Source organism: Oncorhynchus kisutch, linkage group LG23, assembly GCF_002021735.2.
Source record: "Oncorhynchus kisutch isolate 150728-3 linkage group LG23, Okis_V2, whole genome shotgun sequence".
In the NCBI taxonomy this organism is placed as follows: domain Eukaryota; kingdom Metazoa; phylum Chordata; class Actinopteri; order Salmoniformes; family Salmonidae; genus Oncorhynchus; species Oncorhynchus kisutch.
Genome location: NC_034196.2, coordinates 7,556,420 through 7,580,702, shown reverse-complemented (window position 1 = coordinate 7,580,702; position 24,283 = coordinate 7,556,420). Strand labels below are relative to the sequence as shown.

At 43.0% G+C, this 24,283-nt stretch overlaps 2 protein-coding genes across 8 annotated transcripts; both read left to right on the top strand.

The window, feature by feature from the left end:
- Positions 1–4,546: 4,546 nt before the first annotated feature.
- LOC109868061 (heterogeneous nuclear ribonucleoprotein K-like) lies at positions 4,547–15,405 on the top strand. 6 transcript variants are annotated; one of them, XM_020457470.2, is made up of 16 exons: positions 4,547–4,769; positions 6,557–6,666; positions 6,973–7,070; positions 7,209–7,265; positions 9,868–9,911; positions 10,994–11,066; positions 11,188–11,301; positions 11,564–11,692; positions 11,945–12,255; positions 12,539–12,592; positions 13,053–13,095; positions 13,610–13,625; positions 13,825–13,857; positions 13,990–14,057; positions 14,284–14,453; positions 14,652–15,405. In XM_020457470.2, exons 2-16 carry the CDS (start codon positions 6,606–6,608, stop codon positions 14,680–14,682), a joined length of 1,302 nt encoding a protein of 433 aa, XP_020313059.1. In that variant the 5' UTR covers positions 4,547–4,769; positions 6,557–6,605; the 3' UTR covers positions 14,683–15,405. The 6 variants fall into 6 exon arrangements, with proteins under 6 accessions (XP_020313059.1, XP_020313058.1, XP_031658976.1 ...); XM_020457469.2 differs by having other exon boundaries at positions 14,284–14,530; XM_031803116.1 differs by having other exon boundaries at positions 4,637–4,769; positions 11,194–11,301; positions 13,056–13,095; positions 14,284–14,530.
- A 131-nt stretch (positions 15,406–15,536) lies between these two features.
- Positions 15,537–24,072, top strand: LOC109868066 (guanine nucleotide-binding protein G(q) subunit alpha). Of its 2 annotated transcripts, none has more exons than XM_020457479.2 (8): positions 15,537–17,149; positions 17,526–17,642; positions 18,429–18,613; positions 19,823–19,974; positions 20,318–20,446; positions 20,717–20,846; positions 21,755–21,908; positions 22,445–24,072. In XM_020457479.2, exons 3-8 carry the CDS (start codon positions 18,467–18,469, stop codon positions 22,633–22,635), a joined length of 903 nt encoding a protein of 300 aa, XP_020313068.1. In that variant the 5' UTR covers positions 15,537–17,149; positions 17,526–17,642; positions 18,429–18,466; the 3' UTR covers positions 22,636–24,072. The 2 variants fall into 2 exon arrangements, with proteins under 2 accessions (XP_020313068.1, XP_020313066.1); XM_020457477.2 differs by having other exon boundaries at positions 17,460–17,642.
- The last annotated feature ends 211 nt before the right edge of the window (positions 24,073–24,283 follow it).

The following is a 24,283-nucleotide window of genomic DNA, read 5'->3' as shown; positions in this document are numbered from 1 at the left end:
TATGACAGACAAAATGAGAGAAAAGAAATCCAGAAAAATCACATTGTAGGATTTTTAATTAATTTATTTGCAAATTATGGTGGAAAATAAGTATTTGGTCACCTACAAACAAGCAAGATTTCTGGTACTCACAGACCTGTAACTTCTTCTTTAAGAGGCTCCTCTGTCCTCCACCTGTTACCTGTATTAATGGCACCTGTTTGAACTTGTTATCAGTGTAACAGACACCTGTCCACAACCTCAAACAGTCCCACTCCAAACTCCACTATGGCCAAGACCAAAGAGCTGTCAAAGGACACCAGAAACAAAATTGTAGACCTGCACCAGGCTGGGAAGACTGAATCTGCAATAGGTAAGCTTGGTTTGAAGAAATCAACTGTGGGAGCAATTATTAGGAAATGGAAGACATACAAGACACCTGATAATCTCCCTCGATCTGGGGCTCCACGCAAGATCTCACCCCGTGGGGTCAAAATGATCACAAGAACGGTGAGCAAAAATCCCAGAACCACACCCCCAGGGGGACCTATTGAATGACCTGCAGAGAGCTGGGACCAAAGTAACAAAGCCTACCATCAGTAACACACTACGCCGCCAGGGACTCAAAATCCTCCAGTGCCAGACGTGTCCCCCTGCTTAAGCCAGTACATGTCCAGGCCAGTCTGAAGTTTGCTAGAGAGCATTTGGATGACCCAGAAGAAGATTGGGAGAATGTCATATTGTCATATGGTCAGATGAAACCAAAATATAACTTTTTGGTAAAAACTCAACTCGTTGTGTTTGGAGGACAAAGAATGCTGAGTTGCATCAAAGAACACCATACCTACTGTGAAGCATGGGGCTGTTTTTCTGCAAAGGGACCAGGATGACTGATCCGTGTAAAGGAAAGAATGAATGGGGCCATGTATCGTGAGATTTTGAGTGAAAACCTCCTTCCATCAGCAAGGGCATTGAAGATGAAACGTGGCTGGGTCTTTCAGCATGACAATGATCCCAAACACACCGCCCGAGCAATGAAGGAGTGGCTTCGTAAGAAGCATTTCATGGTCCTGGAGTGGCCTAGCCAGTCTCCAGATCTCAACCCCATAGAAAATCTTTGGAGGGACTTGAAAGTCTGTGTTGCCCAGCAACAGCCCCAAAACATCACTGCTCTAGAGGAGATCTGCATGGAGGAATGGGCCAAAATACCAGCAACAGCGTGTGAAAACCTTGTGAAGACATTTGACCTCTGTCATTGCCAACAAAGGGTATATAACAAAGTATTGAGATACACTTTTGTTATTGACCAAATACTTATTTTCCACCATAATTTGCAAATAAATTCATTTTTAAAAATCCTACAATGTGATTTTCAGGATTTTTTTTCTCATTTTGTCTGTCATAGTTGAAGTGTACCTATGATGAAAATTACAGGCCTCTCTCATCTTTTTAAGTGAGATAACTTGCACAATTGGTGGCGGACTATATACTTTTTTTGCCCCACTGTATATTGTCGCAACCATAATTTCCTATGACTGAAAACAGCTTCTGGACATCAGAACAGCGGTCACCATCATCAATTTGGATGACCATTTCTACTTCAAGGAGTCTACAGGTCTGGACATTCTGCAGACCATACTATTTACCAAGAGTTTTAATCTATACTTTTCATATCCGTCTATTTACCACCACAAACCGATGCTGGTACTAAGACCACACTCAGCAGGCTGTATAGGGCCATAAGCAAACAAGAGCATGCACATCCAGATGCTGCGTTTCTTGTGGCCGGGTATTTTAATGCAGGCAACTGAAATCCGTTTTAACAATTTTTTTACCAGCATGTCACCTGTGCAACTAGTGACATTGAGGAGTTTACCACATCAGTCACTGCCTTCATTAATAAGTGCATCGATGATGTCGTCCCCACAGTAACCGTACATGCCCCAACCAGAAGCCATGGATTACATGCAACATCTGCAATGAGCTAAAAGCTATAGCTGCCGCCTTCAAGGAGCAGGACACTAATCCGGACGCTCATAAGAAATCCTGCTAAGATCTCAGACGAGCCATCAAACAGGCAACGAGTCATTACAGTACTAAGATCGAAATCTACTACGCAAGCTCTGATGCGCAAAGAATATGGCAGGGTTTGCAAACTGTCAAGGATTACAAATGGAAACCCAGTCGCGCAAGCCTACCAGATGAGCTAAATGCCTTCTATGCTCACGTAAAGGCAAACACTGACCCATGCATGAGTGCACCAGCTGTTCCGGACGACTGTGTGATCTCACTCTCCATTGCCGATGTGAGTAACACCTTTAAAACAGGTTAACATCCGCAAAGCCACAGTGGAATACCAAGATGGGTACTCAGAGCATGCGCTGACCAGCTGGCAAGTGTCTTCACTGTCATTTTTAACCTATCCCTGACCCAGTCTGTAATACCAATTTGTTTCAAACAGACCACCAGACCATCCCTGCCTAAATGACCTTCAACCCATAGCACTCACATCTATAGCCATAAAAAGACATACTGGACCCACTGAAATTCACATCCAGTGCCAACAGATGACGCAATCTCTATTGCACTCCACACTGCTCTCACTCACATGACAAAAGGAATGCCCATGTAAGAATGCTGTTAATTGACTATAGCTCAGCATTCAACACCAAAGTCCCTACCAAACTCAGGGCCCTGGGACTGAACACCTCCCTCTGCAACTGGATCCTGGACTTCCTGACGGGCTGCCCCCCAGGCAGTGACCATAGGCAACACATCCGCCATGCTGACCATTAACACGTGGTCCCTTCAGGGGTGTGTGCTTAGTCTTCTCGTGTACTCCCTGTTCACTCACGACAGCATAGCCGAGAGCCTCAAGTTCCTGTGTCCACATCACTAAGGAATTAACTTGGTCCTCACACCCACACAGTTGTGAAGATGGCACAACAGTGCCTCTTCCCCTTCAGGATTCTGTAAAGATTCAGCATGGGCCCTCAAATAGTTATGCAGCTGCACCATTGAGAGCATCTTGACTTGCAAGGCGCTACAGAGGGTGGTGAGTACATCACTGGGGCCGAGCTACCGGCCATCCAGACCCTCTATATCAGGCAGTGTCAGAGGAAGGCTCAAAATATTGTACCAGTGCATCAAGTCTGGAACCAACAGGAGCCTGAACAGCTTCTAACCCCCCATGCCATAAGACTGCTAAATATGGCTGCTAAATAGCTAATCAAATGGCTACCTGGACTAACTGCATTAACCCTTTTTGTTCTTGCACTGACTATGCACACACACACACTCTGCCCACACACGCTTACACGGACACCAACACATACACTTTTTTGCACTAACTGCGCACACTGGATTCTACCCACACACTCCCCAACATGACACCCCAACTTGGGCTCCCGAGTGGCGCAGCAGTCTAAGGCAGTACCACTCAGTGCTAGAGGCATCACCCTAGTTCAATTCCAGGCTGTATCACAACTGGCCGTGATTGGGAGTCCCATAGGGCGGTCGCACAATTTGGCCCAGCGTTTTTCGGGTTAGGCAGGCATTGTCAGTTAAACACAATTTCTTATTTTACTTGCCTAGTTAAATAAATCTTAATTTATTTTTACATTGAACCTCTATTTAACGAGGCAAGTCAGTTAAGAACAAATTCTTATTTACAGTGACCGCCTACCCTGGCCAAACCCGGATGGCACTGGGCCAATTGTGTGCCGCCCTATGGGATTCCAAATCAAGGCCGGATGTGATGCAGCCTAGATTCGAACCAGGTACTGCAGTGATGCCTCTTGCACTGAGCTGCAGTGTTTTGGGAAACACACACACTTTACCCCTTCTATGTACATACTATCTCATACCCCTGCACATCGACTCGGTACAGTTACTCCCTGTATGTTTTTTTCCACTCATTATTGTTATTTACTGTGGAGTTATTTCTTGTGTCACCAGTTGCAAAAATCACTAAAGCTGGAGACTTATCTCCCTCACTAGCTTTAAGCACCAGCTGTCAGAGCAGCTCACAGATCCCTGCACCTGTACATAGACCATCTGTAAATAGCCCATCCAACTACCTCATCCACATACTGTATTTATTTATCTTGCTCCTTTGCACCACAATATCTCTACTTGCACATTCATCTTCTGCACATTCTATCATTCCAGTGTTTATTTGCTATATTGTAATTACTTCGCCACCATGGCCTATTTATTGCCTTACCCCCATTAACCTACCTCATTTGCACATGTTGTATATAGACTTTTTCTACTGTATTATTGATTGTGTTTGTTTATTCCATATGTAACTCTGTGTTGTTGAATGTGTCGAACTGTTTTGCTTTATCTTGGCCAGGTCGCAGTTGCAAATGAGAACTTGTTCTCAACTAGCCTACCTGGTTAAATAAAATAAAATAAAAGCCTATTTTTTTCTGTTTAACTGCATTGTTGGAAAAGGACCCCTAAGTAAGCATTTAACTGTTAGTCTACGAAGCATGTGACAAATACAATTGAATTAGACATAGCCTAGGCTACTATGACAACGATGGAAACAAAATATCAGAATTAGGCTGCCTGTCTAAACGCAGCCCACATTTCCTTGAAGACGTGTTGATTTTGAAAGACAGCTGATTTATCCAATCTCGGCACAATATTTTGTTATCTCGAATCTGCACTCTCCAATCAGTGAAAGAAGACAGACGCCCTATTTTGCGGCCGACTGTAATGGGAAGATTGTTCAACCAATTTCTGGACAAAAATTGGCTGTGAAGAACACGGTTTGGCTGCAGGTTTGTTTCATATTAGTTTAGCTAAAAAAATAAAATCAAAATAGGTTAGTGGTTCGCGTTCAATTATTTGAGGTTGTTTGTTAGTTAACGTTATTTATTTTACATTTTAATCTGTCAATGGGGAATTACATCAGTTTTGGGGACACGCCTCGAACTGTATCGCTAATATTAGCTAGCTAGGAGTCGAGTCTAGTTAATTTAGTTACCCAAACGTTTGCGGTTAACTCCGTTGAGAAGTGTGTAGCTAACGTGGTCAGTCATTCCTCAAGCTAACGTTTAGCTATGCAAAAGGGCCTTCGTTTTATACTGTAGGTGGCTAACTAGCGTGAATTAGCTAGCTTGCTAACTCGCCTAGCTACATACAGCGCATGTAACGTTACACATGGATTTAGCCAATAATCATAACTACCTGGTTAACGTTATCCAGATAACAGGTTCAGACAACGTTAACAGAAACATAACAGCTGACTTCTTGACAACAAAAAAATGCGCTAGATAACGCGTTACTGTACATGTGTTTGTGCAGAAGTAGCTAGTTAATATAGGCCTTCAGAGCTACCAAGTAATCTAGTTGGGTGGCAAGCTAACGTTACTAGCTAGATTACTTCCAGTGTTGCCACGCATTAGGTCATTGACTGGCTAATGTTAACTAGCTTGTCCACATCAGTATTAAGCAGACGTTAACTTGCTAATGTCATCCCTTTCTTACACAACACCCACACCAGAAGTAACTTATCTAGCTCGTTACAATGAGGTGGCAAACCACCCCCTACAAATTGTCGGGCGACTGTAGTGTTAATTTTAGACCCGTTAACATTACATTTAGCTATGTCATCAAGCGGCAACCACTCGTATTTAGGGCGGGGATTTGATGGTTTACGTTAAATTACAGTATAGTAAGTACACTTGTGTATTCTGTGGCACAGCAATAATGAATTAAAGTAGCCTAAAGACCGGCAGATGGCGATATTAAGTTGTGCCATCTTACCGTCCAAATGCATTGTATGCAGCCGGCAATACATTCATATCCTCTGTGCATAAAATTAAAAACGGGGGAAAATGTGTACTTTCCTTTCCCACCACGCTGCTACTGGAGTGGCTAAAAGCCAATGCCGGATGTTTTCAATCACGTTCAGCTAATCGGGTTTAAACTCAGACCAGGGGGTCAGTTCATTTTAAGCAAGCCTGTTGAGTTGGCAGCGTCGCATTAGTGGAAACCAAGACTGTTCTCAAGGCAGTCCTGGATGTAACTAGATATGTGGGTCCGGGACAATTTTAGCTAACCCTTTTCCTAACCATAATCTAATCGTCCCAACCTGCCACTAATTCTCCTAACCTTCTCCATAAGGGTTTCCTCACCTGCTACGAAAAGTAACTTCTGCTAGTCCAAACCAGCAGACCCGCCCAGAGAGTCTTTGTTTCCACTAATGAGGTACAGCACTGCATTAGGTTAGGGGTGGGGGGGGAAAGACTGCTGCAACGTGATACAGAACATTCAGGATTATAATTTAGCTAGGAGGAAATCAAAGCCTATGCTGTCTGAATTGAGAATGTTGTAGGTAAGAAACGGTCCACGAGGGATACGAATGTATTGCCGGATGCATACAATGCATTCGGACGGTAAGATGACACAACTGTTGCCATCTGCCAGCCTTTGGGATATAATTTTAGTTGTACGCAGGGGCAAGGCAACAGGTTTGATTAGTGACAGGATTGGTGAAGTCTTGTCTGACAAATCCTCAGTTCTCAAGAGGCATGGTCTTATTTCCATTGTTGCCACCCCACAGCAGATCCACAGAGAGGAGCCTGTTCACATTTCACCGCTGGTGCAAGACAATGGAGACAGAAATCGAGCAGCAGGAAGAAGAGACCACGTTCAGCAATACTGACACTAACGGTAAGACATGAAAGCTATTCTGTCAGTGCACTCAGACATATCAACTATTGGAGAAAAGCAGTGTTGTCAGTCTTTACAGAAGGGACTACTGGTATAGCTGCATGCTGGCACCATGACTGCATGTCAGATGGCCATGTTTTTTTTTTGTCCAATTCACTGCTGTTTTAGGAGCAGTTCTGCCCAGTTTTGATCCAGGAAGGGGAGTGGTAGGGGCTGAACACATGCTGGGTGTATGCTGTTGCCTGGCTGGAACATGTATAGGGCACAGTGTAGCATCAGGCTAACGCTCCAGGTTTCTCCCATCAGGTAAACGCCCTGCCGAGGACATGGACGAGGAGCAGGCCTTCAAGCGCTCTCGCAACACAGACGAGATGGTTGAGCTGCGGGTACTGCTGCAGAGCAAAGTAAGCCTGTCAACAGAAATGGGATTTTAGGCCTATTCCTTTTAAAAATCAGAAATTCCTGATAGTCCGCTGAATGATAGACACAAAACAATCTGACCCATTATTCTGTCCCTAAGTAAAACCCTCGTTTCCCCTCAGAATGCTGGCGCCGTTATCGGAAAGGGTGGCAAGAATATAAAAGCCTTACGCACAGACGTGAGTATACAGAATTGGCATCATCAAATCTTTTCCTCGACTAGGAGATTTGCTGTAAAGCTATAATTATTAGGACTGAGAATTGCTAGGGACCTTAGGATACGATATCACAATACTTGGGTGCCAATACAATATGTATTGCGATTGTCATGATTGTGGCGATTCTCATGATTGTGAGAATTCTATGTGTATTGCGATTGGACGTTCCAAATGTATTATTGTTCACCATGTCTGCTGCAGAGACAAGGGGGAGCATAAGGACGAGTTTTGATCACTCAGGGAAATAAAGTTGCTGGCTTACTACTTAAATTGGAGAACAACCTATAGGATGAAATACCAGAGTTGAGGCACAGCAGACTAGTGTGAGCTAATGCTACCTACAGTAGCAAATAAATATGTACAATGCATTCGGAAAGTATTCAGACCCCTTGACTTCCATTGTTAGATTACAGCCGTATTCTAAACTGGATTAACCCCCCTAAAATGACAAAGCAAACAGTTTTTTAAATGTTTGCAAATTTAAACTGAAATCACATTTATATAAGTATTCAGACCCTTCAGATCACTACTTTGTTGAAGCACCTTCAGCAGCAATTACAGCCTTGAGTCTTCTTGGGTATAAACACTACCAGCTTGGCACACCTGTATTTCCTGCGTTGTCTTGGCTGTGTGCTTAAGGTCATTGTCCTGTTGGAAGGTGAACATTTGCCCCAGTCGGAGGTCCTTAGCACTCTGGAGCAGGTTTTCATCAAGGATCTGTCTCCCAGTCCCTGCTGCTGAAAAACATCCCCACAGTATGATGCTGCCACCCCCATGCTCCACCGTAGGGATAGTACCAAGTTTCTTCCTGATGTGACGCCTTTCATTCAGGCCAAAGAGTCTTGTTTCTCATGTTCTGAGAGTTCCTTTAGGTGCCTTTTGGCAAACTCCAAGCGGGCTGCCTTTTACTGAAGAGTGGCTTCTGTCTGGCCACTCCACTGTAAAGGCCTGATTGGTGGTGCTGCAGAGATGGCTGTCCTTCTGGAAGGTTCTCCCATCTCTGGACTCTGGAGCTCTGTCAGTGACCATCGGGTTTTGGGTCACCATTTAAGTAACCAAGAAGAGTTGGTGGTTTCAAACTTCTTCCATTTAAGAATGATGGAGGCCACGGTGTTCATGGGGTCCTTTAGTGCTGCAGAATTGTTTTGGTAGCCTTCCCTAGATCTGTGCCTCGACACAGTCCTGTCTTGGTGCTCTACAGACCATTTCTTCAACCTCATGGCTTGGTTTTTTCTTTGACATACACTGTCAACTGTGGGACCTTATATAGACAGGTGTGAGCCTTTTCAAATCATGTCCAATCAATTGAATTTACCATAGGTGGACTCCAATCAAGTTGTAGAAACATCTCAAGGATGATCAATGGAAACAGAATGGACCTGAGCTCAATTCTGAGTTTCATAGCAAAGGGTCTGAATACTTATGTAAATAAGATTTCTGTTTTTTATATTTGATACATTTGCAAAAATGTCTAAGCCTGTTTTCGCTTTGTCATTATGGGTATTGTGTGTTGATTGATACATTTTAGAATAAGGCAGTAATGTAACAATGTGGAAAGAGTCGACGGTTTTGAATACTTTCTGGGTGCACTGTATATGTATAGATATCATATTGTCCAAAAATATTGAGATATGTAACTTTTTTTTTCTTTTCTCCCATCACTAATAATTGACGTTGTATATCTAACATTTTCATAGACATTATGGTATCCAGCAACCCCATTTCTAATGACAACCCTAACGAGCCCTATCAAACAAATGTGATCCCTGTAATTAAATGGTTTTCCTCTGATAAAATTAATCTCCCATCTATAGACTGACTGTCATTGTTTGACTTGATTGGTCAAATGGTGCATGTCTGAAAGTTGGAGGTACAACTGCAGCTTTATTTTATACAGTAGTCAGATTCTCGCTTTCCCAAATGGCACATCTATAGGTTGGCTCATGTGGACAGACATGGTTTGGCTCGATTGGACCAGATTTGGGGTCGAGGGTCGTTGGGGCATTCTCATGGTTCAGATAAAAGGAAACGATCCTCCCTACTGAACTCTGAATGTGATTTCTAATGCCCCTTACAGCCTTGAAACTATACCGGACTGTGGCGATGTCCCTTCAACTGGTGTCTCAAAGCCTGAGCGGACCTATAGTCTGTTACAACCTCTAGCCATGCAGTCCATTTAGCTAACAGTGTGTTGTTTGTTAGAGCTGGCTCAGTCTAGTCGCCGCTGTTCTTTTTTTTCTTTTTTTAAAGCAGTATAGTGATGGAGTATAGCGTGTATTCAATTAAAATGTATTCCTTCTCCCCCTCTTCCCTCTCCTTTACTTTTTTATTTTTGGCCACCTTCCTCCGTTGCCCATGTACTGGATCGACATGCCCCTCCTGCGTTGCCCACCTTGACGTTGGCCCAACCTCCGCCCCTGAACGCCCGCCCACCTGACACCCCGGTTGGCCCCGCCCCACCCCGCCGCCCGCCCACAAACGTGCCCCTCCTTAAACGGGCACCTTACTTGACATCATGTGATTGAATGCCCTTGCCCAATGCCAACCTCCACGGCCAATGCAGTACAATGCCAGTGTATCAGTCCCTGACAGCAGTGGCCCAGAGCGGTATGTCCCACCAGTTATTGCCTCACTGCCTGATTAGAACAGAGAAACATGTCTTTGATAACCTGCCTTCTGTTTCATTTTAACATTTTTTTTACATATAGAACCCCTCCCCTTCCCCTTTATCAGGAGACGGGTATTGTTCCATTGAATTTTTCTGTCTTCTCCCCCCACATTTAGGTATTTCCATTTAATTTGGACCTTTTTTTGTCACTACAAATGAAGTCACTTGTCCCGTACAGGGGGAGATTTCAAAATAATAATCCTCCACTTTCAGTAGTTCTTGTTGAACTGTTGGATGTTTCCTTGCTGTGATATTATTCGTCTTGAACTGTGGAAAGGAAAGCCAATGATATTTCTCGCTCTGTCCTTCTGGCCCACCTTGCTCCCCCCTACCCCCTGCGCCCCTCCCCCACCCCACTGTTCTCAACATCACTGTTCATGATCTGAGCGCTCAAGCTCCGCCCACTCTGTCACTCATCACTGTCGTCTCTTTTTTTCCCCCCTTGTGCTGCATCTCCCTGTTTGGTTTCTCTCAGGCCCCCCCATCGGTCCAGACTGCCTGCCAAACCTCTCATCCCCCCCCCCCCCCCCCCGCTCCTGTCCGCCACCTAGTGGTTACCACTCGCAACCCCCCCCCACCCCCTGCTTTCTTTATTTGTTTCTGTTCTACCCCTGACCCCCTGTCACTATGAGAAGTTTCACGATTGTGATGACGAGTTTATTCTATCTTTTTTAAATTGCTGCACATGATGGTTAAAAGAAGGCTTCTCTCTCCCCCCCCTGACTGTGGCCAGCCTTGTGCCTCACGTTGTAACGCCCTGCCAAACCTGCCCCATTTCAATCTTTCTGTCTTTTTTGAATGTGAGATAAGCGAGTGCATGTCAAGTTGCTCGTATTTCAGGGAAAGCCAAAATATGTACAGTATACAGCAGTCCTCTTCTTCCTTTGCTTTGAGTTTTTTTTAACTCTTTGTGTGACCTTCACGTGAGTGTTAGTCTTGAAGTAAGTTTTCTTTTACTTCTGTTTTTTCTTTTCTTTCTGTTTTGCCTCATTACCTGTGGCCACATGCCATTCCCTAACAGGATCCTGAGTGTGAGTGCAGATATTGACACTATCGGAGAGATTCTGCTGAAGATCATCCCTACTCTGGAAGAGGTGAGTCCCCCGCGGCCTCCAAAGACATACAGTACATGTGTAGGTTTGTATTTTTCCGGATCCTCAGTCGAGAGTTAAAGGCCGTATTTGACCTGACTGATCTGTACCTGTTTTTTCCTAGTACCAGCATTATAACGGGATTGATTTTGACTGCGAGCTGCGTTTGCTGATCCATCAGAGTTTGGCCGGGGGAATCATTGGGGTGAAAGGTGCCAAGATAAAGGAGTTAAGAGAGGTAAGATGGGATCCTGTTGTCTGTCATGTGTACACTGGTTTCAAAATGCTGACTTGACTCAGTCCATAGTCATGGTTAAAGATAAGCTGAAATGTAGAGTGCATGTGCTTGATCAGTCCTTAATCGTTGTTGCCAACTTGTCCTTAGATGTATATAAGATGTATATTATTTCATGCTCAAAGCTGAAGAAGAGTCAAACGCATTTTGAACATTTGGCATTGTGTGGGTGTATTTCATGCTGAGCTTCCTCTGTCTCCACCAGAACACCCAGACCACCATCAAGCTGTTCCAGGAGTGCTGTCCTCAGTCCACTGACCGTGTGGTTCTGGTTGGAGGGAAGCCAGACCGTGTTGTTGAATGCATCAAAGTTATCCTGGACTTGGTATCTGAGGTGGGTGAGAGTTCAGTTCTGAGCCAGTGACCACAACACACTCACCCATCACCAGTGTCTAAACATGGAAACTCACTGAAAGTCAGTCACTTATACTAGAATTGTACCGATTTTAACAGCAGACACTTTTTTTTGTTTTGTTTTACATATTCCATTTACAACAGTTGTGGACATTGTAGTCATTTCAGAGCTACATTTCTTCACAGGGCTACATACAATAGCATCTCAATAGTATTATCCATCTTTCTGTAGGCTCCTATCAAAGGGCGCGCCCAGCCCTATGACCCCAACTTCTACGACGAGACGTATGACTACGGCGGCTTCACCATGATTTACGAAGAGCGGGGCCGGCGGCCCATGGGGGGCTTCCCCATGCGGGGCAGGGGGGGCTTTGAACGCATGCCCCCCGGCCGCGGGGGCCGACCTATGCCCCCCTCCAGGCGGGACTACGACGACATGAGCCCTCGTCGGGGACCGCCCCCTCCCCTGCCAGGTAGAGGAGGGCGTGGGGGGAGCCGGGCTCGAAACCTTCCCCTCCCCCCACCACCACCCCCAAGAGGAGGGTAAGGAGCTTAGCTTCCTTTTTGTTCTTTCATTGACTTGTTTGTTTATGGATACCTCTTTTATCACATTCAGTTACTCAGTAAAAAAAATCTAACCGTGTACTTTCCCTGTGTGTAAGTGTCACAGCTTCCCCACTACTGTTAGTCATATACATCATCTCAGGGATTTCTCCTATGTTAACGCGATCATATGGACCTAAGTCATACTATTAGACTAGTCCTTAAAGTAATCTTTAAGTTTTCAGTTCCACTGAGTCATGTTGCCCGTGTTGTTTGTTTGCAGAGGGGACCGGTTCTCCCACCAGAGTTATCACGGCAACATGGACGACAGACCAAAGTAAGTAATTTGTGTAAAAGGCAGCAACTGCAAAGTGGTTAGGGTGAAACTTTTCCACTTCTCCAAATCAGAATAGTTTTTTGGAGAATGGAGCTCTCGGCTGTGGAGTTGAAAATGTTGGGTTTACTCTTCTGTTGATTTAATGGGCGTCAATATGATTTTAACCATGGCACAGTAGCTATTCTGTCAACATGACCTCTTTTCCTATAAGTGGATGACTATATGAACACCACATCTGCATCGGTGTCCACCAATGAATACTGATTCCAAAACAAGTTGTTGTGGCTCTTCACACTCTCGGGTGGCTAAACGACAAGCCAAGAAGGACTTGTCACACTTGTGTTGTATAGACTTGTCAGCCCGTTGGTTTGGGGGACACTGTCTGTCCACTAAAGGTGGTAAACTGAACCCTCTCCATCTCATGCCATGTTAACCCTGACAACCTCCCATCTTATCGAAGCAGCGACAGGAGAGGAAGACCAGGAGACCGCTACAACAGCATGGTGAGTGACCTCAGCATTTATGTGTTTGGATAAGGGTTTACGCATGGTAGAGCGAGTTAGTCTGTCAATTGCCTGGTGTTATAATAGTAGGCAAGTCGACACAGTAGCTACTCTACTTATGGAAATGGATTGGTATTGTTTTCCTGTTCTAGTGAAAGCACTGTGGTTTGGACACTGTGGCGCTGCTCTTCAACGAGGGAGCGCACTGGTTAGGCCTCTTGTTGCCTGGCAACAGTTGTCTCCTTGGTTACCAAGGAGCAGCTGAGTACATAGTCTGGAGCTGCTAAACTAACAAATGAACTTGAGGTGAAACCAAAGCGATTTCCGGGCAGGGTTGGTAGGGTCGTACCAATAATGTACATAGTTGAAAATGAATAGGGCAGCTAAGATTCATATGCGAAAATTATGGAGTTCAATCTTAAATGTAAACTAATATTGACTTGATGTAGGTTTCAGTGTTGTAATGAGCTTCTCATTTTGTCTTTCTCTCTTCCCCATGTCCTGCTGAATACAGAGTGGTGGATATGGTGGTGAGTCTCCTCTCTTCCACATTTACTTTTGGTCATGGTAGTCTCTACCCTGTTTGAATGTCTCTTAGGTCAGGGTAAAGACCTTTCTGTCCAGTAAGCACCACCAGCTCTCCCCCTGTCCTTTGTCACCCTGTTGGTGTATGTAGTCTGTCAGCCACAATGTGACGTATTGTTATTCTTTTCCTCCATCTTTTCAAAGACAACAATTCCTCGTGGGAGCCCTTTCAGTCTGGTGAGTGAAAAAGGATCACATTTGTATCATGTCTCATTTTGTTGCTTCTGTATTTTGTTGTCGTTTTTATAAAGGGAAGACTTTCCCCACAACAGTGGATAAATTCTAAATGATATCTCTTGGTCTCTCCAGGTGGCCGAGGGTCATACAGTGACATCGGGGGTCCCGTCATCACAACACAAGTGACCATCCCCAAAGATGTGAGTAAAGGATCAAATAGCAGTCCCAAGCATAATCTTACCACCACACACACACTTCCAAAAAATATGTACTGGAGAAAAAAAGAGTTGAGATTATTTCCAATTGATCAGAAACTCCTCACATAAGCCTCTATTCATACATTGTTGAAATTGCCCCTATACCTGGTTGTCATTGTGCCAATCACATTGTTGGGGAAAAGTAACCCTGGCTCCTCACTTGTCGTAGCTGGCCGGCTCCATCATCGGGAAGGGCGGCCAGCGGATCAAGCAGATCCGTCACGAGTCGGGAGCGTCCATCAAGATAGACGAGCCACTAGAGGGCTCAGAGGACCGCATCATCACCATCAATGGAACACAGGACCAGATCCAGAACGCCCAGTATCTACTGCAGAACAGGCATGTGCTAACACCCTTTCCTCTTCTCCGGTGAAAGCAGTATGGTGGAAACCTATTCAACCCGTCACCTATCAGTGGTAATCAAGGAAGAAAAAAAATAGTTGTTCATGACTAATGGAAATGAAATTAAACATAATGGAGATTTAGAAATGATTCCTGGGGTTCCTTTATTCACTTTTCCACTGTTTTGTGTTGCAGTGTGAAGCAGTACTCTGGTCGGTTCTTCTAAACAGGAAAGTGGAGTGAAGCCAAACTGCCATGCGCATTCTCTCCATCAGAGCCAACATTCCCCTGCTTTGGGTAGATGTGCTCTCCCCCGGTCATTTAACATACCATCTTTTAATTAGAAGAAGTTTGGAAATTCTCTCAAAGCTGTCGAATGAATCCCTGTTATTTTTTGCGCTGCTTGTTTTTTTTCTGGATTCTTGTGCTGTTCTGTACTTGGAGTAAACTCATGTGTTCTCTCTCTTCCTCTGAGCCACTCCTCCCCCCAGTCAGTACAGCATGCAGAATGTAATCTTGTTTTGTAAGGAACATTTTATGATTAAAAAAAATAAATGTAGGTTCTTTTTGCTTATTTTTTTTTTTAACTGAAAGACTATGTGCTGTATAAAAACTGAAATATACAGTAATCATTTCATAGGATGAATAAGTGCTAAGATTGTTTTATTTTGTTGGTTATCTGATGGGGCCAAAAGGAAAAGTACTGTTGATTTAATTTCAGTGTAAGTTTTCTACCTGATTTCAGATGTTTAACAAGCCACTCATAGGGATTTAGACTTGCTTTCGAGTCAGTTTGTAAGCATTTGTTACATTTTAGATGGGATCTTTGTAGACGCCAGTCAGTTTGCAAGGGAAATGTAGCCTTTCTGTCCATATGAGTGGCATGTTCGCTCTACCCCTGTCTGTAGTATCTGCTGGAAGTCTGAGTAATAAAATCTGTGCCACCTTTTCCTGAACGTGTGGTGGGGGGCAGGCATAAACAATTATGACATGTAGGGCTAACGCATCATAATTACAAATTAACTGTTTACTTGCTAGTCGAAACTTGGACATTTCCGGCTTGCTGATTCTCTGAACGCTGCATGTGTATAACTACAACCAAGCAAGTCTGACATTTCCCTACTCCGACTAACACTTCAATGCAGCATAAGATTAATGTGCAACAATGTGACATCAAATTTAAATTCTGTATGGTCAACATACAGTAGGCAATAACATGGAGCCTAATGATATTTTTAAGATTGGTCAAATTAGCCCATAGGCCTATTCTTAAATCCAATATATGTAGGTGGTGGACTGCCCACCGTTTTTATTTGCCAGCTAGGTTTCCATCCAATTGGCGACAGATTTTCATGTCAATATTCTAAAATCCGCATTAAAAAAAAGTGTACATTTTCCCCACCTGAGACATTTCAATGATATTGACCTGTTGCGGATTAAAAGGCTGTGCGTGATGACGTAGTTTACATAATTTTTGTTTATGTACAGAATACAAGTTAAGTGGGTTTCTATCGTGTTCACCTCTACTGTTGGTTTGCGTTGTAGGCCTATTGCGAATGCGCACTTTGGTCTTGCCACATGCGCTTTAATCAACAGCTAGAAAATACAGGATAGCCTACATGAGAATATTCTATATATTCAAAAGGCAGCCAAGCCTCGATCAAGTCTCCAGAATAAGACGCTCGATATTTATTGGAAAGTAGCATCGATCACCGCGTGCACTTTCACCACCGTGTGAAGTTAATAACACATCTGTAACTTAATCTGTAGCCTAAACTGCATTTACCAGAGTCGTGGTGGGAGGACCACACAACATATCGTATAACTAAGTTTACGTCGATATGATTCGTATATCAATATTTCCGTATAAAGCCAAGGCGTTACCAACGCCATTTCTCGCATCATTCATTTTATCGACCGTCTGGTGTGTGTTGGCGACATTTGGAAAGTTTACCGAAAAATGTGCTGTTATCTGGCCTATCGGGAAATGTTTTATCAGACATACTTTACACTCGTAAAATTGTTGGATGGAAACCTGGTTATAGTAACGTGCTGGCGCGACATGCCCTCATGAGCCTTTCCCATCTAAACACACCCTCTCCTAACGTCACATGGATCGGGTCTTGAGTGTAGTTGCGTTACGCCAGCACAACACGGCAGCTGCAGCAAGAATGGCTAGAATTGTGTCAAAATAAGAGTCCTCTACTTCGAGAGACTGTCCAACCCTCCACTCTCATGGGCCAACACTTCTTAAATTTGGTGAAGATGATTACGATGTAGATTAGCATGATGTGGGAAAATGCAAATAAAGACTAGGATGAGTGATGAAGTTGAAGAATTGAAGAGGGTGTATGAAGAAAAATGTTTTACATGTACTTTTCTGTGTGGAGCACTTTTATTTGGAAGGCTCTTGCATTTTTGCTGCTAGGTTCACATAGGTTACAGAGTAGCCTGTATTCTGTACATCATGAAATTATAAAATTGGACAAGCAAAGGTGAGAATATATATTTTTTTAGCAAAGTTAAACAGACTATTTTCAAGAAGACAAATTCAAACGCACCATATTGTGGCATGAGATACTTTTTTTGATATTCCCGTGCAATAATGGAATTTAGTTTTTTATACATTTGTGGCGATATGGAGTAAAAGTCCGCCATAGTCACCCACCACGCCCGGAGTTCAACATTTGGAGGTAAAGATGTGCTGGTATTTAATTATTCATTCTCCCACAGATTGACTGCTACCCAATTTGGCTGCTACTGCATTTCTTTGGAGGACCGCAGTTTATATAAAAAGAAAAGAACGTGGTCTATTTCTGCCAAAGTTTTTTTTTTTTTTTTTTTAAATCTGGGAATTGCATTTGCGTTATTATTGCGCTTGGCTTTTACTGCCTAGTCTGTACGGCACTGTACTGAACATTCAGGCTGAGCTGAGGGAAGTCTTTTTAGAAATATAAATATCTTAAAAAATTATAATTGTTTTCTTTCACTTTGGGAATATAGGTTTACCTCTTCGACCCAAAAGTAGCCAAAGTGTTTTCAAGGGAGTCATGACTTTGAACTCCATAGGGGCCTGTTGCCTCAGCGAAGAGGGAAAGGAGGCTCGGCGGATCAACGACGAGATCGAAAGGCAGCTTCGCCGGGACAAGAAAGACTCGAACCGCGAGTTCAAGCTGTTGCTTCTCGGTAAACTAAGTTCTGAATCCCACTCAAAGCACTGATATGACATTGAAACAATGTTTAAAATAATGATACATTGTATGACTATCATTGTTACCACGGTTGGCTCTATTATTTCAATGTACACGCCTATAATACACTTGGCAATTTTTATTTATATTGAAATTAGATATTGCCAAGAAAACAATGTTTATTGTTGTGCATTGCCTTTAGTACTCTTTGATGTTTATATAACTTGAATATGTTCACACAACCAGCTCAGCTTGCTGGGAGTAAAATAAATGATAACTTAATGAAAGAATGCTGACAGCAAATGGGCCAATATAGTTTGTTAGGCAACTAAGGAAGTGTTACAATTGCTACAATAAACACTAGGTTGTTAAATTGCAGAGGGGGACACATTTCTTAGAAATCATCGACTCTTGTCATGGATCACCACCCATTTAAATGAGTAGATCAGAAATCTATTCCAGTGGCATACTGTACATACAATGCACACACAGTAGCCAAACCCTCCAACATTTTTGTATCAACATTTAATGGCCAACACAGTCCCTCTCTTCCGTAGCAGGTGACGAATTGCAATTGCTTTAATCTAAATGTAACTTATTCATGAAATTAACAATATAAAGATGACACTATTATAAGCTTAAAATGTGCCTCACTTTCATCAGCAACCTCCGGCTACTGTGTGGGTTAGTGAGAAGAGAGCCACTGCACACATTAATGGTGTTTAAAAGTAGGGATTTAAAAGTGAAACTGAGTTCATCTCCAAGCATTTTCTCTCCCCAGGGACTGGTGAGAGTGGGAAGAGCACCTTCATCAAGCAGATGAGGATCATCCATGGGACGGGCTACTCCGAGGACGACAAGCGAGGCTTCACCAAGCTGGTGTACCAGAACATCTTCACTGCCATGCAGACCATGATCCATGCTATGGAGACCCTGCAGATCCTCTACAAGTGTGAAGGCAACCAGGTAACCCTTTTGTTGTTTATTCTATACCGACTTTTCCCGTTTATTGTCAACATTTGTCTGTTGGTGAGGAGTTTTTGCACCATAATACATTTTATGGACCTGTGTTTTTCTAGACCTTGACACCTTGTAATCTCACCTGGAAAAACTATGAGCATTAGTCATAGCCTCTAGTCTAGAGCAGGGATATTCAACCTCGGGTCTGCGGACCACTAGGGGTCTGCGGACCACTAGGGGTCTGCGGAGGTACTGCATGAGGTCCCAAAAATAAAAACATAAAAAGTATATTCCCCCCAAAGTTTTTATGAATATCGCTAGCAATCACATACTAAACACATTTTGAATTACATACCTACAGTATAAAATAGGAGACTATCTTATTTCTAATGATAACTTTAGTTCTCAATTCCTAATATTGAGCGAATTACATTCATTGGAGCTATTTACACTCACTGGAGTACCTGACATAGTCTGTTAAAAAGTACCTGTGAGCACCAATCGCTGCAAATTAATGAATAACTATCTACCATGTCTATTCATTTAAAAATTTGATTAATTCTCCTTGCCATTATCATTCACCTTATTATAAAACATGAAACATATTTCTAACGTATGATCGGGGTCCCTGGGCCGCCGGTTTGGCTGGGTGGGCGTGCCTGGGCAAGAAAAGGTTGAAGACCCCTCGTCTAGGGGCTTTCTGGCAGGTCACATTGTCAGAAAAAACTCCCGACCTTAGCTGTAATGGCCAGGCCCATGTTTGTACAGACCTTTTATTAGTTTCTAGAGGCTCTGTGAGGCTTGTAGTAAGGGGTTAGGTGATGCCATTATGATATATGTAACTTTGTTTACTTTCTGCCTAGCTGGTGATGTCATTAGTTACTGAGCAGGATGACAGACAAGGTCTTGTAAAAGGTACACATGATTGACTGTTGGCCCACACATAAAGTAGGGAATCTCCACGAGAGAGACAAATATACTTTGCTGACCTTTCTATCCCGCAAAACCTCCATATAATAATCATACAAATTCACTGCTATGTGCTTCCTGCCTCACACTAACACCCATTTCAATTCTAGATAGGTTTGGGGCCAAGCTAACACAATCCCTTGCCTGCCATTTACAAGCATGTGATCACTCAGACAAATGCCTCTCTATGTCTCTCAAGTAATGATCTCTTTCCCCTTTTCTTTGTCTTTCTCTCACCTTTTTCAGGGCCATGCAAATATTGTCATTGAAGTGGACGTGGAGAAGATCACGTTTACAAATCCGTACATTGACGCCATTAAGAGTCTATGGAATGACCCAGGGATCCAGGAATGCTATGATCGCAAGAGGGAATACCAGCTCTCAGACTCTGCCAAATAGTGAGTAAAGCAGTCCCCATTACCCGCCTCTAGTCTAGACTGCCAAACAGTGACTAGACACAGAGACCAGTAAATAACTACTCCCTAACTCTTGCCAAATAGTTTCCCCTGTGTCCAATACCAGTTATGTTAAGAAACATCTCATTCTCATACATAACAGGCTGTGCAGATTTAGGTAAGCAATGAAGAGGTCCAATGACCAGATTGCTTCCTATTGTGATGCTCGAGTGAAAGATTACATATCTTATGACCTCTGTGTTTTTCTGAGAAGTGATATAATGAGTAACAGAACTGTAAACAGAATAATAATGATACTAACCCCAGCCCTCTCATGCCCTTTCAGCTACCTGAATTCACTGGACCGTATAGCTGAGTCATCTTATGTGCCGACCCAGCAGGATGTGCTCAGGGTCCGGGTCCCCACCACAGGCATCATCGAGTACCCCTTTGATCTCCAGAGTGTGGTCTTCAGGTAAACATCCACATAGCCTACTACCGTCTCCCTGTCTGGTGAACACGAGCAATCAAGATTATCCTAGAAGATTAAACTGTTATCAGAGGCATAATTTTGATTTACTCAAATACAAATTGACATTGTTCCATGCTTTACAGTTCAGTACATAGAAATGGCATTTTAATAACTCATCATAACCCATTAGAAAAAGAGTTTACTCTGTATTCTCTATACCTGCTTGTTGAGCGTTTTCCCCTAAACCTCATCGTGCTGTGATGCTGTTCTCAGGATGGTGGATGTGGGTGGTCAGAGGTCAGAGAGGCGGAAATGGATCCACTGCTTTGAGAATGTCACCTCCATCATGTTCCTGGTGGCTCTCAGTGAATACGACCAGGTCCTGGTAGAGTCTGACAACGAGGTGAGTTTGGCCATTGCGGTTTCAACAGTCCAAAGCATTATGATGTTCTTAGAGGACATTGTATCAGTCCACGGCAGCCATGTTGGAGCCTCCCGGATAATGCCGACCAATGATAGTCAGCTAAATATTGACCATTTTAAACTGTGCTAACCAACTGTAATGCTTGAACTCGTGAATGGGGTAGATGGACTGCTAAGAGGCAGAAGCATCACATCTTACTAGAAAGTTGGACAAACTCTCTGCCTCTTGCTATCTCTCTATGACTGGCTCTGTTCTAGTGGAGGAGAGGATCAACCGAGAAAGACAATCAACCAGTCAGTCCTAACACAGAGACACATTGTTCCAGCGCTAATGTTTAATAAGCCACAAACCTGTTATGTGAAGATGACCCAGATTCCCCCCCCCAGCTGATCTCCATTCATACTCATTCATAGGGTTGGCGTTGGACCTTGCCTGCTCCCAGATCTCTACTTTAGCCAACCCCTCTGACTGTTGTTGCACGACAACTCCGATAGTTGTAGGAGTTGGCTAAATGCACATACAGATCTGGGACCAGCCTACGTGTTCTCTTGAGCAATTCTTTGTTGTTGAGAATACCCTCCGCACTGTTAGATTTTTTTTTTGTAACACATCTGCTACTTGAACTGGACTTTGACCAACTCAGGGTTTGCGCTCAGTGTTCACCTGCAGGGGGAGCCCTTCAGTCACTGTAACAAATATTGGAACACACTCGAAGCCTGGCTGTTGCACAGTATTTGCATCATGCACAATCACTGCAAAGTAATTGTCCATACTGACTGTGTAGATCAGTGGGTCCAACACCACTTTGATGGAATAAGAAAAAAAATGAGTTCAAATACCAGTAGTCTCTTTAACATTGTGTGTGTGTGTTCATTTTCTTTACACAGAATCGAATGGAGGAAAGCAAAGCATTGTTCAGGACAATAATAACCTACCCATGGTTTAAAGATTCCTCAATCATACTATTCTTAAATAAGATTGACTTATTGCAGGAGAAAATCTTGTTCTCACATCTGGTGGATTACTTCCCTGAATATGATGGTAAGAAGTCCTTCTTTTCATGGACCTAATGACAAGAGCTTCATTTTCATGGACCAGCTAAATGTGATCATAAGCTACCAATGCAAAATGGATTAGCATTCAGTGATTGTATTACTGATATAGTGTATAGATAAAAACACCCTAAATAAACCCTATTAATAGCATGCTCACCATAAAGTATTGTATATACGATGTAGCCATCTAACATCATTTACATGACCTTGCCCCTTATGGCCTATAATCGATCCTTGAAGGTGCAATTTGCAAACTCTTCTGTGGCCACAGAAGGACATTCACAAACAATCATGTTTAAACCTCAAACAGCACACACACTGTTCCAGTTAAGGCAATCGGTGGGCCGTACACTTTCAAAGACCATCCTCTTCAGTCCTGTTGGGCCAATACCTTGTTCCATTAACCGGAAATGAAACAATATTTAATATGTATCGCTTTAGGCCGATATAATAGTAAAAAAATAAAAAAAAGCATCTGTCATAATTTCATGCATCATAACTAATCGTATCTCCTCCTCTCAGGACCCCAGCGGGACCCACAGGCAGGAAGAGAATTCATCTTGAAGATGTTTGTGGACCTGAATCCAGATAGCGATAAAATCATCTATTCCCACTTCACCTGTGCCACCGACACGGAGAACATTCGATTCGTCTTTGCCGCTGTCAAGGACTTCATCCTGCAGCTGAATCTCAAGGAGTACAACCTGGTTTAAAGACTCCAGCCGACAGCATTTACAGACTTTTAATGCAATCTGCTCCAACAGCTGCAGCAAGAGACCAGGGCCCGGAGCCATAGTACAAACTTCTTCAGTATGACTGGTTGTCTTCCACTACGCTGAAACCCTACTACCCACAATGGGAGTTGAAGACTGCATGTACAGAGCATTTCCATAAATGGCTGGATTATTTCCAATGGATTTCAACTGCTCACCCCTGCATTTTGTTTTAAACGGGCATCTTTGATTTTGTTCACGAGGTGTGTCATGATGATGAATAATACGGTGCCTTTTTGAGGAAAGATGATTCTGGTGTACATTGAGAGTTATTAGGAACTCTTTGTAAACCATTCAAAACACATTTATAACAGTGTAAACACACTTCAGATGAGAGTTAAAGTGCTTTGATGTGCCACCTGTCTCTCTGAGGACTGTTGACCCATGGCTCTCTTGTCAGAGAATGTCTGGTTGACATTTAGATAACTGCTATACAGCTCTTCACCTAATATCCTCCAGCGGGTCGCAGTCTATACATTGTTTACGTATTTAAATGAGTAGTCATTCTCTGGGTCAGAGGATAGAATAAACAATCATAATCATCACCTAGGACGTGTAACCTAGCATACAGGTATTATTTGCACAATTGACACATTTTGTTGTTTTTCTATTGGTGTATACATTGTAAGTGGGGCTTATGTGTTGCCAAAATAGTATTACCTCTATTGACTGAATAGCCTGTACTGAAGTGTGAAATCTGAAGCTGTACCACCACATTTTTAGCTGAAATGTGTTTGACTATCAACACTTTGCAGTTGTAATACTGTATACGTCAACTACCAGTGTTATAACATAACCATATTTGACCCCCGCTAAACAGAGCATCATGATACTGTTCCTCATCCAATAAGGGAATGTTATCCACTTAGACAAGGTCTATCGTTCATCCGTAACATTGCTTTTTGTCGGTCCTTTGTATTCTCAGTGGAGATGTACTGTATTGCTTTGGCACAGTTTCAGTTCAGGGACAACTTTGATTAGCATTATTGAGTCACTCTGTGGTTTCAAGATCCTTTGTGAAAAGGGCTGAAAATGATTCCCCATATTGTGTGTGTCTCTCTCGCGCTCTCTCGATATATATATATATATATATATTGCACTTTGTAAATACAAACTGGTACAGTGACTTCCTGTGTGTTCTCTTGTTTCAAGGTCCCGTAAAATGAAAAGTGTTGTAATTCTTACCTGCTGAATGAGAACGTTGGGTCCAATGACCTGCTTTGAACACATGCGTTCATTTCTTGAATCGTATATGTAATATGAGAGTACAAATAAATACTAATCAGAAGGTTCTCTGCACTATTTCATTTGTGTTAATCAATCTGTCGTTTACGTGCCATTTTTAAAGTCGGTTGAAAATAAAGCATATATATTTTGCTTTTTTGTCAAATTAATTTTGGAGCAATGTACATGTTTTGAAAGGGAATGCCATAGATGGTGTTGGAGGATTACACTGCCACTCATTGTTTGTCATGGGTTTTAATGTCTGCCTGCCTTCTCTCCCAGCTCATCTGTGAGAGTTAATGCTCTCTAATCCTTTCAGTGATATCCATCTGGTCAAAGACAGCATGGCTGCAAGGAGAAATGT

Coding starts and splice junctions, on each gene's coding strand:
- LOC109868061 (XM_020457469.2), top strand. CDS start 6,606: ATGGAGACAGAAATCGAGCAGCAGGAAGAAGAGACCACGTTCAGCAAT. Junction 6,667..6,972: donor CAGCAATACTGACACTAACG/GTAAGACATGAA, acceptor TTCTCCCATCAG/GTAAACGCCCTGCCGAGGAC. Junction 7,266..9,867: donor TAAAAGCCTTACGCACAGAC/GTGAGTATACAG, acceptor CGGCCAATGCAG/TACAATGCCAGTGTATCAGT.
- LOC109868066 (XM_020457477.2), top strand. CDS start 17,507: ATGACTTTGAACTCCATAGGGGCCTGTTGCCTCAGCGAAGAGGGAAAG. Junction 17,643..18,428: donor GTTCAAGCTGTTGCTTCTCG/GTAAACTAAGTT, acceptor TTCTCTCCCCAG/GGACTGGTGAGAGTGGGAAG. Junction 21,909..22,444: donor TTACTTCCCTGAATATGATG/GTAAGAAGTCCT, acceptor TCCTCCTCTCAG/GACCCCAGCGGGACCCACAG.